General features: G+C 42.3%; 1 protein-coding gene across 4 annotated transcripts in view; it reads right to left on the bottom strand.

Annotated features, from left to right (window-relative positions):
* Nucleotides 1–6652: 6652 nt before the first annotated feature.
* Nucleotides 6653–12719, bottom strand: part of PELI1 (pellino E3 ubiquitin protein ligase 1) — a 436503-nt gene continuing 430436 nt past the window's right edge. For all 4 annotated transcript variants that reach the window (XM_069608182.1, XM_069608184.1, XM_069608185.1 and 1 more), the window contains exon 8: nt 6653–8738. In XM_069608182.1, coding sequence (XP_069464283.1) covers nt 8172–8738 — 567 coding nt within the window. In that variant the 3' untranslated portion in view covers nt 6653–8171. The remainder of the gene's footprint in view (nt 8739–12719) is intronic.

Genomic DNA, 12719 nt, shown 5'->3' with positions numbered 1-12719 from the left:
GCCACCTGTACATTACATCATACGTTCTCATGGTCTGCACAACCGATGCTGGGTAAACTGCCAGCAGGCAATCTACTGTGTGCAGCTGCCTCACTTTTTAGTGGGTCCAGTTTTAGAAAGTTAGAGTCTTCCTTTCAGTTTGTGGGACTCCATTTCATTTCTAAAACACAGTACTACAAATTCCAACATGATTATCTATTTCCGGCCATTAGTGATGCTTGGAAAATTGATCAATTGTCTATAGAAAGTACATTCAAAGGCAAAAGGTTCACGCTAGCTGGCGAGGGACAGTGCAACAGCCCTGGATTTTCAGCCAAGTACTGCACCTACCACTTTCAGGACATGGATAGTAAGAAAATTGTGAGTTCGGTGGTCGTGCAGGTATCCCAATGTAAATCCTCAGTGGCCATGGAGAAACTAGGATTTATAAAATCATTGGAATATCTACAATCGAGGGGAATGCACATCGACCTCATAGCCACGGACAGACACGTTTCAATAGCCAAGACAATGAGAGCAGCTCCCACATATTAAACATCGAAAAACATCAATTTGACGTATGGCATCTTGCTAAATCAATCGATAAGAAAATCTCGGCTGCAGGGGGGGAAAAAAAAGGTTTGGAAAGTATTTCACAGTGGTCCCAGTCTATCAGCAACCATCGTTGGTGGAGCTCCAAAACGTGACGGGTCAGTGGAAATTCTACTTGAAAAATGGTCGTCAATAATGCACCACTGTACCAACGTTCACGGTTGAACAGAAAAAACAACATTTCCACCAATGTGAACATGGCCCTTTGTCCCCAGAGGAGCAATGGAAGAAGGTGGTTGATTCCATCTTCACCTACACACAAAGACATTGCGAAGATTGTGTTTGATAAAACTATCAAGAGATTTGAGGGGACTGACAGAATTCTGTCACACAGGAGGTATGGAGGTGTTCCACAATATGTGCCTAAAGTACAGGCCAAAGCGATTGCATTTCGGCATACAGGGCATGAAACATAGGACTCTACTAGTGGTCTTGGCACATAAAGAGAATGTGTGCCGTGAACAATTTAGGACTACGGGAAATGTAGGGATGCTTCGCTACACTACGGCCTTTACAAAAAGAAGTAAAAAATGGGTGGTTAAACCAGTATATGAGGAAATGGAATTCGACTTTGTTAAAGGCCTTATTGTTAATGTACTAGAGATGCACACACATGGAATTTTGATCGATTCTGTGCACAGCAAAGATACATTGCCACCAAACATTGCCACTGTGCCATGGCCACTGAAAGCAGAGTTCGTTTAGAAGTACAAATCCCGGTATAAATGATTATAATCCGATTGTCTTTTTGAAAAAAATGTTATTGTACAGTGTACATATAAAGTATGCTAACCCTAACCACTCCCTTCACCATCCTGAGTGGCGAACAACCTGGGTGTCATCTTTGACTTCTCTCTCTATTCACCTCATATTTTCAATATGTGTATGTATATATTTTTGTTGTTGTAACTAAGCTTCGAAATCTCATGTAAATGCTGCGCACTGTTACTTGAGGGGAGGCTTGCGCATTACAAATAATAAACAATAAATCTCACTTTCAGCTCAGCTCCTCAGGTACTTTATACTTTTCCTCACCTTCCCCCAAAAATTCAATGTCTCCATAGCTATGTTCTCTGGGGCTGCAAAGCTCGCGGACAACCATGACAAACTTGGGGGCCTTGGAACACGCCAAGCGAGTCATTGCAGATGGGAGAGAAGCCAGTTCGCATTAGCACAGTGAGGCCTAGTACTAAAATGGAGTCCAAAATTCAAGTTCTCACGGATGGCGTTACACGGGATGTTGCAAAGTAGGAATGTATGCTCATTCAGAATGAAGGTCACCAGCTTTGATTTTTTGCTTGCGGGATGGAGAGGCCCACGACTCACACTGGCAGTATAAGGTTCTATTGTTTTTTGACCTTGAGAGAAAGGGACCATGCCCAAAGGACTTCATTTGAAGGAGGGGGTGCAATAACGTGAGACGATAAGGCTGAAAATTCTGAAACTAGACCGAGTTTCATGTTAGTTCAGTATATGAAAAATCGTTGGCACAGAGTGGGATTTACAGACTGCATTACGCGGAGACAATGGAAATGGCAAATACAATGTAAGTAAGTTTTTAGACGATCTTATACCGGAATATAATACCAATAGCGTACCGTTAAAGCCAGGTTAAGTTGTACTTGTTTGTTCTGTGTGGCATATTACAATGAAGAGCAAGTAAAAAATGTGTGGGATCGGCACATGGGCATGCATGTCCCCGTTCGACACGCATGTAGACAGTCGTTTCTCAGTGGTTCAACGCTAATAAATCATTACTTTGTGTGTTATCCTCGATTTCTTTTTTCAGTTTTCGCATTGCTTTTAGAGCCGAAAATACTCCATTGCACTATCCTCGCAAGCAAATAGTTTCACCTTGGCCCTAATAAATAAAATGAATAATAGTAATAAAGATCGGCTGGTGAGACTAATTTCAATTTGTATGTTTTCAAAACAGGTACATCCTACCGTACTGCGACTGCCACCTATTCCTAACCCCGGCCGACGGATTCTTCAATCACCAGCTGCAGCTTCTTCTAAACAACTGCACTACCGTCACTATTTTATGGGACGATCGCCAAGGGCCCATATGCCCTTACGCAGTACTAGCGGCTAGAAGCAGCATATCAACCTTTACGGTGGCCTAGTGCCTAGTTGATGGAACAGCCTTGCAATTCACCGTGCGACCAAAGTGCTTTTTTTAACAAAAACCAACACCCTGTGTACCATAAAGGAACAGCGCGTGACTTGCAATAAACTGTAGCGGATTTGCGGATCGAGAGCAAAGAAAAAAAAATGTCCATTCCGATTTAATATGCCAATTGCTGAATATTCTCTAAACATTTAGTGTCAAATAAATGTACTTTACCAAATGTACAATCTTGCTGTTTGATTTTAAACTACAGTTTCATATTCCGAATAGTGGCGCGCTGTGTTGTGAGATAATCTGTGTTGGTTTCTGGGTTCTGCGTGAAGTCGCGTAGAAGACTGGGCACGTTTGACTACGCAGCCCAGTAACGTCACGGAGAGAGGCGGGGAATATGAATGCTTTGTTGATGTCAGGCTCAGGGGATATGATTTAGTGCCGCAAAAGCAGGTCACCCAGGGCGATGGGGCAAGTGATAAGATTATCACAAATTGGCAGCGCCCTGCTGCCTGTTTTCGCGTGTGTTTAGTAGACGAAAACTCGGGTAAGGTCCATAGGAATTTTTTCTACGATGGACCGATTTAGGCTTAAAAACTCCTTTAATTCCTTTAAATGCACGTTTCGTTATTGGTAAACATGAGAACATTTCAACAATGTCCTGCTTGAAGTAATAGGAAGGCTTAGCTGTAATCCAGTGATTTTGTCGAATTGAAAACAAATGGAATTAAGTTTGGTTACTTAGAAATGCATGCTTTGTTTTGCGACTCATTAATATCACATATAACCGGCTTAGCTGCGATGGCAGTAGCTAGACCATACAAAGCATGGTGCTAGACATGGTTGGTGTTTGCATGATGTACTTGAGGTGCTCAAGAAGGCCCTACTAATTTGAAGGCTTACACCAGCTTCGTTTTCTAAGAAACACTCATTGTTAATAAGAAAACTGGGTTCGCCAAGCCAGTCGACAGATGAGTCAGCGGCAACAGCTGGACGTGTAAAGATGAACGCATAGGGAAACCAGGAGGAAAGTGGTAAGGGAGGGGAAGAGTATGCAAAATTAACTAGAACAAAATAATATTACAGTCTTTAAACTCTGTGCTTGCTATTATTCACCCATAAAGTTTAAGGTGTCTTATCCCTATAGAGCTATAATATGCTATTATGACTGGAGTGTCAGCTTTGAGGTTTATCATATATACAGCTCCTTTCTCAACTACATAAAAGTGATGGTTTTTAAAACAAATATCTGCCCAAAACGTCCAATAATCTTGATGCTCAGAACAAAATGTTTTGAAATCAACATCAACCACTTTAAAAACATCTAGGCTTACTCAATACTACGAACTCTTCTATAAATTACTGTATATGGGGAGGGGGGAGTCCGGGCCTGTAAAAAAAGAAACTTTAGAGACTTTCAGTGGTGGCAGTTTGCTACACTACTCCCCATTCCTGTTCCGCAAACATTTAATTGTATACAACTGTTGCATTTGTAATGCACTGTTGTGAGCAGGAACATTCGACAGTTTGATCACCAGCTGATCTTAATAAATGCACATTTTTGTGACACATCCAGGAAAATACAATTCATTAACGAAAGTGCCCATATACGAAAGGGGCAAACAAGGGGAAGATGAAGTCTGTAAAGGGTGGGTGATGTGAGTGAACTTTGAGTACGTAGGGATATGGAAGAAACCCAATCTCCCCCGTCTTATAGTTATAAAAGTGAAAATGTGTGTGTTTGTTTGTGGCATGGTGAAGCATTGTTCCTTACACAATTCCACACCGTTTCACCAATCTGCCCTACATTTTGCATAGTCGCCTGTAAGGACCCACCGGACAATACTGGCTACATGACATTTGGACACTCCACCCCTTTTCAGCAGCTCCACATGAGAAAATTGCCTGAAATCAGCAAAACATCAATGTGGTCGTAGAAGGACTGGTCCTCAACCCTAGAACGCACGGTTTCTGGGACATATGCACCTCAATGCACTGCAACCACGACAGGGTGAGGCAACAGGCGCGGAGAGCGCACAGTAGGTCCCAGTATGCAACAGCACAGCAACTCTCATTGCCCCCCCCCCCCCTCCACCCAACATCTGCTTCGGGGTATATCAGCCAGCCACACGCGCCCATTTTCACTGCAGTTTACTTCAGAGTTCAAAACACATCAAGCGATAAGCGAATCGGAACAGCGACCTACAGGATCATTGATTTTCAACAATTGAGTGTTGTCATGTCTGTCCACAGAACCCATTCAGAGAACAGGTACTTTTTGCTAGCTTAAAATAAAAAGAACATTCATTAATGCACAATTTGTAAGGGTTCGACCAATGGTCACAGATCTGCACAATTCATGCTGTTGGCAAATTTAGTATTTCCTAATTGGAAGCATTTCCCTTGCTCTTCATTGCTAGTGCCCTTTTTAGTGTTACTTTTCATATTCCACCAACTTTTAACACTTCAACCTCTATTTTCTTAGCAAATAAGAGTACCTATTTAAATAGTTTACTGTACGCTGGGCAATATTCAAGGCTAGGTTGGTTTGTGAACAATCGCTCCTTGAAGATAGGACAGCCAGAATACCATGCAAGTTAATTCTCCAATAAGGGAAGATGTTCGGTCCACACATTTTAATGTGTTACTCATGCCCTTTATCACCACCGCATAATTCATCAATTCACGTGGACCTTGTACCATTGTGGTCAAAATGGAGCTCCATCATGTATCTGGTGCTTCGATGACAGTCAAGCATGTTCTGTCCGGATGCACCATATTTATTAAGTGTCCGATACTGCATCCTTCCAAACCAAGATTGTGCAATAGTATAGTCCTGTACATTTGTGCTTACAATGAAGTCTGAAAAAGAAGTAACCGATAGTCATGTGCGTCATTGTGTGTAAAGCAACTTACCATAAAATGTGCAAACATAAAATGTGCATTCAAATATAGACATCTTAGCTCAGTTCGTCTTAGTTCACAAACATTTTTCAACAACCTTCCAGCAAACCCACTCCTTGAACAAGACAAATACACACCAATGAGCTTCTGTTTAAGAGCATTAGATGAGCCATGATCACACAAGCAAGGGATGGCTGCCAATATGCATAGGGTTTAGTTTAACAGAGCCAATAGCTTTCCACTTTAAACACTACATGACAGGTGCAAATAAGAATATAACTGGGTCAAGAAAACAGGAGTAAACTAGTTCCCATCTGTACAAAGTTGCAATCACAAAGCAGAGAGGTCTACAAAAGGAACTTTAGTGAAAAATTCGCTCAACATGTGACGTTAATTCTAATGGCATAAACGAGCCAGCCCGTACTGTCTCAAAAGGAGACCAGGAGAGTTGCTCATCCATTGAAATAGGAAGCAGAATCATGTGTACATGCTAACCTGCTGAGACAGGGAAGCCAAGCACAAGATGGCCTCAGAGTTGCACGAGGTGTTTAACAGCCACATGACAAATGCTAAACATACATTATACTGTAAGGAGAACAAAATGTAATGATCATCACAAGGATTGCCTTTTCTTACTAAGGAGAATGTTACAAGATGACAGCAATCAGAACATGTGTAGACTGAAACAGGCATCTTCTCAACCGAACGATAGTATGGATTGGTCAGGTTCTAATGTTGACCTTGTTTAAAAAACTTTTTTTTAAAAAAAAAAAAATCAGCCTTTCTTGTGGCAAACCCAAACTACACCATTGTGCAATCGGAAGGATTTGAATTTCTCTGATGAGGCATACCGATTAACAATGGGAAAAGCGCATCAGCTTCAAAACCGAACCTATATCCTGGTCCTTCGTTATTCTGGAATCATAGCCTCTAGATGTTCCTGCATTTCGTCCCATAAACGCAAATAATATTGCAAGGCGTTCGTTACAATTCAAGGGCAAGGCATAGATAAAAAAATAAAAACACACAACCACATTTTGGATTATTTTTCAGTAAATATATTAAAACTGACATGCTTAATAGAATACTATGAATAATGCTGAAAAAGAATATTCAACAATCTTTGAATCTAAAACTAATGACAAAAATGTACAATGTAATCATATATCCCCACCCCACTCTAACCCTTTCGCCTGCAGAAACAAAACTTCAGCGCCAACAATTACCAAATTATGTCTCTTTGAAAAGGTTTACTCACATACTTTGAATAAATTATGTAGCAACTAAAAATGGCTATATTTTACAGTCTAAACAAAGAAGAACACAAATGATACAGGGCCTTTGCTCCATTTCACTGCATTATGCACTGACCATTATATAAAAAAAAATTACAAATCTGTCCCAGTCCATTAAACTGTAGTAGGCATTCAAATATGCTTTATGTTGCATACATTTCCTGAGTGTACCAACAAGGGATAGGGTTGGGGGTGGAGACATGTGTAAAAACATTTCTAAACAAATAAAATATGCATTTTGGGATGCCTAGCAAACATATGCCATTTGGACAAATGGAAGGGGCAGCACCCAGCTGCCTACTGTGGTAAAGAGTTGAAATAGGCTACAGGTGATGGACATCGAATGTCCAATGAAGAAAACTGATGGTTAATACTTAGCGTTTTAATTTTCAGACCTTCTAATGTTGCTGTATCGGTATTCAACACTTGTCCTTCATCTCAGACTGACAGCCTCCATTTCCAAGCCAAAGCAACTTTTAGTGAGCTTTGTTGTGTGTCGACTTGGTTCCTGAGAAGGATGCGAGGATGCCCCAAAGGATTACAATAAACCCCTGGAATGTTGATACATTGGTGAGAAAAGGAAGAAATTGACAACCTTGGTTAAATTGCATAAAGATCAAAATTCAAATTGAAAGGAAATAAAAAAATTATTCCGTGGTGGCAAGCTTTTTATCTGCTGTAACTCACTTAAATCCGACTTTTTAATGCCTGCACACTGTTTAAAAAGACTTCATCACTTTCATTTGCACCTATTCGGTTTTGTAAAATATGACTATTTCAGTGTGGGGGGGCGGCGGGGGGAGTTTTCGCTTTGCCTATCATCAAAAAAAAGAGTACGTCATGTTCATACTAGTGGAGCTTGTTTTTTTTTTTAATAAAGATTAGAAAAAAAAACTAAACTGTAATTTAGCTTACTATATTTTACAAGGTGTCCGAACTGTAAACTAATGTAGTTTGAATTGACAGTATTTAATTAAGTTATACAAAATAACCGTTTAAATACTGATCACCAAGTCATTTAGAAATATTTTATGTAATGTAATGCTGCATAATCCCCTCACAAATGTTCATTCTCCAAAACAACCAAGAAATTAGTAATTTGTTCTGCCTTGGTCTACTGCTACCGAGTAACAAAACAGAGAAATATCTTCATTTGAATGCAAACTGTTGAAGCCCATGAAATTTTGGATAGTCAGTCGTTTTAAAGACGAGAATAAAAGGAAATCGCTCAGTTTGCAGAGTCTTTGAGGAAAGCTTTGCTAGTCGAGAGGTCCTTGGAAAATAAGTCTGATGTAACCTTGCTCTCCAGCCAGTGAATGTGCACAGAATGGGCAGGCCGCATGGAAAGTATGAGTGCCATGTGGAAGAGGGATGTGAGACCAATATGCCGTTGTCTTTTCTGAACACACGTGTCCGCATGGGCTGAATGCATGAGTTGGAGGTCCTGCGTCAACATAAAATCCAGCTTCACAGCCAAGCCACAGAGGAACATAGGGTCCGACTGATCTGCACATTGGACATTCCCTATCCTTGCCATCTCTTTGCTCTTTGTTCCCCCAGTTATGGTAACCATGCACATGGCCACACGTTAGATAGACCCAAGGTTGTTTTTCGTCAACCACATCTTTTCTCTTCATACTGGGAAAGGCTAAAGTGTTGAAGCCAACAGGACACTGGGGCCTGGCTGCATTAATTTCCTGCCTTAGTGCTTCCAAATGCTTCACTGTGGGGGTGCGTGAAAGGCCTTCTGCAGTGCGCCAAAGTAGTGCTGCTCCACAAAGATCTATTAACGAGCCATCTTGAAGTTCATTTGTTTCATTGTCAACCTACAAGAAAGAAAATATCAAACTTAGGCAACCATTCTGACATTTAAAACCAACAGCTACTTCTTGTCATTACTCATTAACATTGTAAAAGGCAGTATTCTAGTGTAAAGTAAAATGCAACTTTAAGCAACACTAAAGCTTGCGTGACATTGCTATTTCATGTACTTTCAAAGCTTACTTCCCAATACAAGTTTAAGGGAACTTTGTATCTGTATGCCAAACACCAAACAATTAGCTCATTTTAAAAATGTGAAAATGGGAGCTCGTGAATGGTGTCCCTAACGAGCAGACATCAACTTTTCAACTCACACTAACTCAAGTCCTGTCACTTAATCTGAACATTATTTACTCGTAAAAGCAGTTCAGAGACGCATCAAACGATTCATGAACAAGGAATGCTTCAAGCTGCTAAGTAAAACCCAGGAACACTAACAGTTTAGACACGTGATAACATCAAGACAACTTAACATGTTCAGCTATACATAAGATATCAAACGTTGTCTAGATAGTCAAGCATCTTTCACCCTATTACTACAGTACATCAATGCGCCAATAATGAGTATGCGCAAAGCGTGTGTTGCTTGGCTTATCAATAGCATCAGAATGTATCTAGTCTGTAAGAGGATACGGGAGTCGCTAAAAAGGCAGGTAAAAGCAAACCTTGCTCAAATATGTTAAGCCCACTTAAGCAAATTCTTTACAGCAATAGTCTCTACCTGGCACCAAACGGGGTCAAACCATCTAGCCAAACAATGCACAGATCCTCTTCTAGTGGAAAGACATGTGCTTCTTGGAGAACTTTACAGTAATCATGCCACTATTTCAACCATCCATACTGGGAGAAAATTAGGACATGCTGTATGACAGTAGTGGGTGGGGTCTAAATTGACTTTTTTTTTTTTTTAACTACGATGCAAAAAGTCTAGTCCTCATGCACGAAACGCAACCCATGTTTTTTGGACAGCCACTCGCATACAATCAGCACAAAATTAATAAAAGTGGGAAACATTGACTGTCTTTGGTTATCCTTAAAACTGTGTGTGGGTGGTGCTTAAGGACCAGAGTTGGGAGTGCTATAGGAGAAGGCTGAATGAAAGTAACCAAGATCAATAAAAACTCTGATCTGAATTTCTATTTCACTAAACCGCTGGAACAAACTTAAAAAGGTGCACAGCAATTCTTTCTGAAAATAATTTAAAAGGTATTCCCCAGAAACGCATTTCGGTAACCTGGTATTCAGGGTATGTCTCGTTTCAGAAAACCTATACATAGATGTCAGAAGAAAAAGTGATTCAGTAAATCATTTATCTGTTTAGAATGCGTTTCTTTGCTGTCAGAAGGCCTCAAAGAAGTTGAATTGGGAACAATGCTCTGATGGGGAACCCATTAACACAGGTTTGGCCTTCCAAAAAGGTGACAAAGCAGATCTCTGCTTCCTGATCTGATATGGTAGCCATGTCTGTCTGTTCTAGAACAGTCTTCAACTGAATGAATATAAGGAAAGATGTAGGTGCATCATGTCAGAGTCAAACCCTGGAACATAAGAAGTGCCAGGTAGGCTCTTGTACACAGCGACTGGTGACACCGGATGCAGAATTCTCCAAGACAATATAATAATCAAAGGCTACATTCAAGGGGGCGGGTGTGGAACAAATATTTATCATACATTTCTTTTTTTATTTAACATTTATAAAGCGCACTGGCACCCCGGGGACATCGCAGTGCTGTTACTGGAGATCACAGCTTAGTTACACAGTTACATACCTTATAAATATTGCAGATTTACCCTAGAGTTCTTACTGTAATCGTATCTGCTTAGATTTACATGTTTTTGTTTTGCATAGGTTGAAATCTAGTGAGAGGTGAAGAGTATTGTATGGCTTGTTTTCCAAGTTCGAAAAGGGACGTTGAATGGGCGCCTTTGTAACACTATCCTAGTGTGACGCGTACTGTACGCATGGTCATTCACGCATCTAGCTCCGTCAGATTGTTTTGTGCCGACATGAGGGAGCATGAAGAATGAATGTGCGAGTACAGAAAGATATGGAAACATGTAAGATGTCCATGTACCTTCAACTCCCAAAGTAGGGGACGAGTGGGTGCATGTGAATCTTAGCAGATACTAGCCTCAGAAATACGATTACGGAAAGTAAATTATAAGTTACTCACCGCAGTGACTACCTTAGTCGTCTTTCCTTCATACTGCATGGGCGTCCCTTACTAGGGATGGGAGACAGAACCTTTTTCACCAGAAAAAACCTTCTTCCCCTTTAAATTTAGAGGCGTGCAGCCCTGGGAGCATGCGCTGCCCTGACTCTGCCCACTGGTGTCACGCCTCTCTCCCCATTGACGCGTGGACAATATTTAACATTGCCTAATGACACCAGTATCATTAGGGAGGAGGATGGTGGGACATATGGAGGAAAGGAAACTAACAACTTTAGTCACTAAGGTTGCATCCCGTCCCCTTTCCTCCATACTGCATGGGTGATTACAAATGAATGCACCCCCAGGGTGGAGATGAGACCCTCCTTAAGAAAACAGATTCCTCAGAACTGCCTGTCCAAAAGCCACGCCTGACTTAGAGCCGGCGTCCAAACAGTAATGCTTGCAGAAGGCCGAAGGGGTGGCCCAGGTGGCCGCCCTGCTGATCTGCCACAGAACCTGCCATTGGAAAGCAATGGCCGTGGCCTTGGGCCTGACCGCATGGGCATGCATGTTCGCTGGAAGTGGCTTGTGCTGCCCCCTGTAGGCCTTCTTGATGGCCGAAAACCATCAATTGTGCAACAAATGCCTTGGATGGTCGATACCCAGGCCTTAACCTTGTCCCCCCACCCTCGCCCCGCCTGAAGGCGACAAACAGCACGTCCGACTTGCGCAGGCCTTTGGCCCAGTCTAGATAGAATTTCAGAGAGCATCTGACATCCAGACAGTGCAAAACCCTCTGAGGCTGTAACGCTCACCTGACTCCCACGGAGGCGCTGGTCTAGTCTGGGTTGCTGTGGCCTCTTCGAGCGTGATGCGCAGAACCCGGAACACTGACTGAACAGGACCCTAAAATCTTGCTTGTCTGGCCCGTAGGCATATTCTTCTGCAGATGAGAAAGGGGATTAACAGTCTGCAGAATAGTGTGCTTGCTCCCCCCTTCGTTCTTCTCTAACTTCCTCCGAAATCCCCGGTTGAAGCTCACCTTACGATTTGAAAGGGTGAACTCTCCATCCTGCTTCAGGTGCAGGGGCGCGTGTTTGTCCAGTTACTTCACTGGTTTTCAGAATGGCGCTGGCAAAATCCACTTGACTTTTCCGAGCAGAACGCTGCAAGTATGAAGATTACAAAAGTTCAAGTGTTGAGCCTCCTTTTCTGTTGCCTTCCTAACCTGTGATCTGTCCTTTATTTCAGGTGCAGAATGAAGGCGATGCGTTGAGGAATTGAATTGCCGATGGTAAACTCAGGTGAGTTAGCGATGGGGGCGATCCCTCTTAATGTCTTTATATACCTCCAGTAATGTCTTTTGTCTTTTGTCCTTTCCCCATAGGGGCCGGGGTGCGGTACCTGCCAACGAAGTGGCGCCGACCCGAAATGAGGAATGGTCCACCAACAGAAGACCGGTAAGTGTTATGGCGGAAAATTAGGCTTTCCTCATATGTTCCTTCTGCTCACCTTTTGTCTCTTCTTCTCTCCCCTAGGCGCAGAGATGTGGCGACCGGTGCAGACAGTCGCGGTGGAGCCAGAAGAACTCCCGAGGACAGGCGAGTGAAGCGCGACGCTGCAGCGAGCAACGCAGTGCTTTTAAATGAAAGTCTTTTCTCAGGAACGCTGGCGTGAAGGTTCCGGATGCAGGTAAGAAGTTTGATAAATTCTTGGTTTTCACCTTGCTCTTCTCTTCTTTCCTTACAGGTGTTCCAGGATCGAGGCGGGCGTGGCTGGAGACCAGATGCAGGAGCAGACACGGTGAGCGTTCAGCTGCTTGGATGCAGAACA

The sequence above is a fragment of the Ambystoma mexicanum genome, chromosome 4q, assembly GCF_040938575.1.
Source record: "Ambystoma mexicanum isolate Mex_15411 chromosome 4q, UKY_AmexF1_1, whole genome shotgun sequence".
Classification (NCBI taxonomy): Eukaryota; Metazoa; Chordata; class Amphibia; order Caudata; family Ambystomatidae; genus Ambystoma; species Ambystoma mexicanum.
Note: the sequence above shows the minus strand (reverse complement) of the source record. Positions and strands in the feature narration are given on the sequence as shown.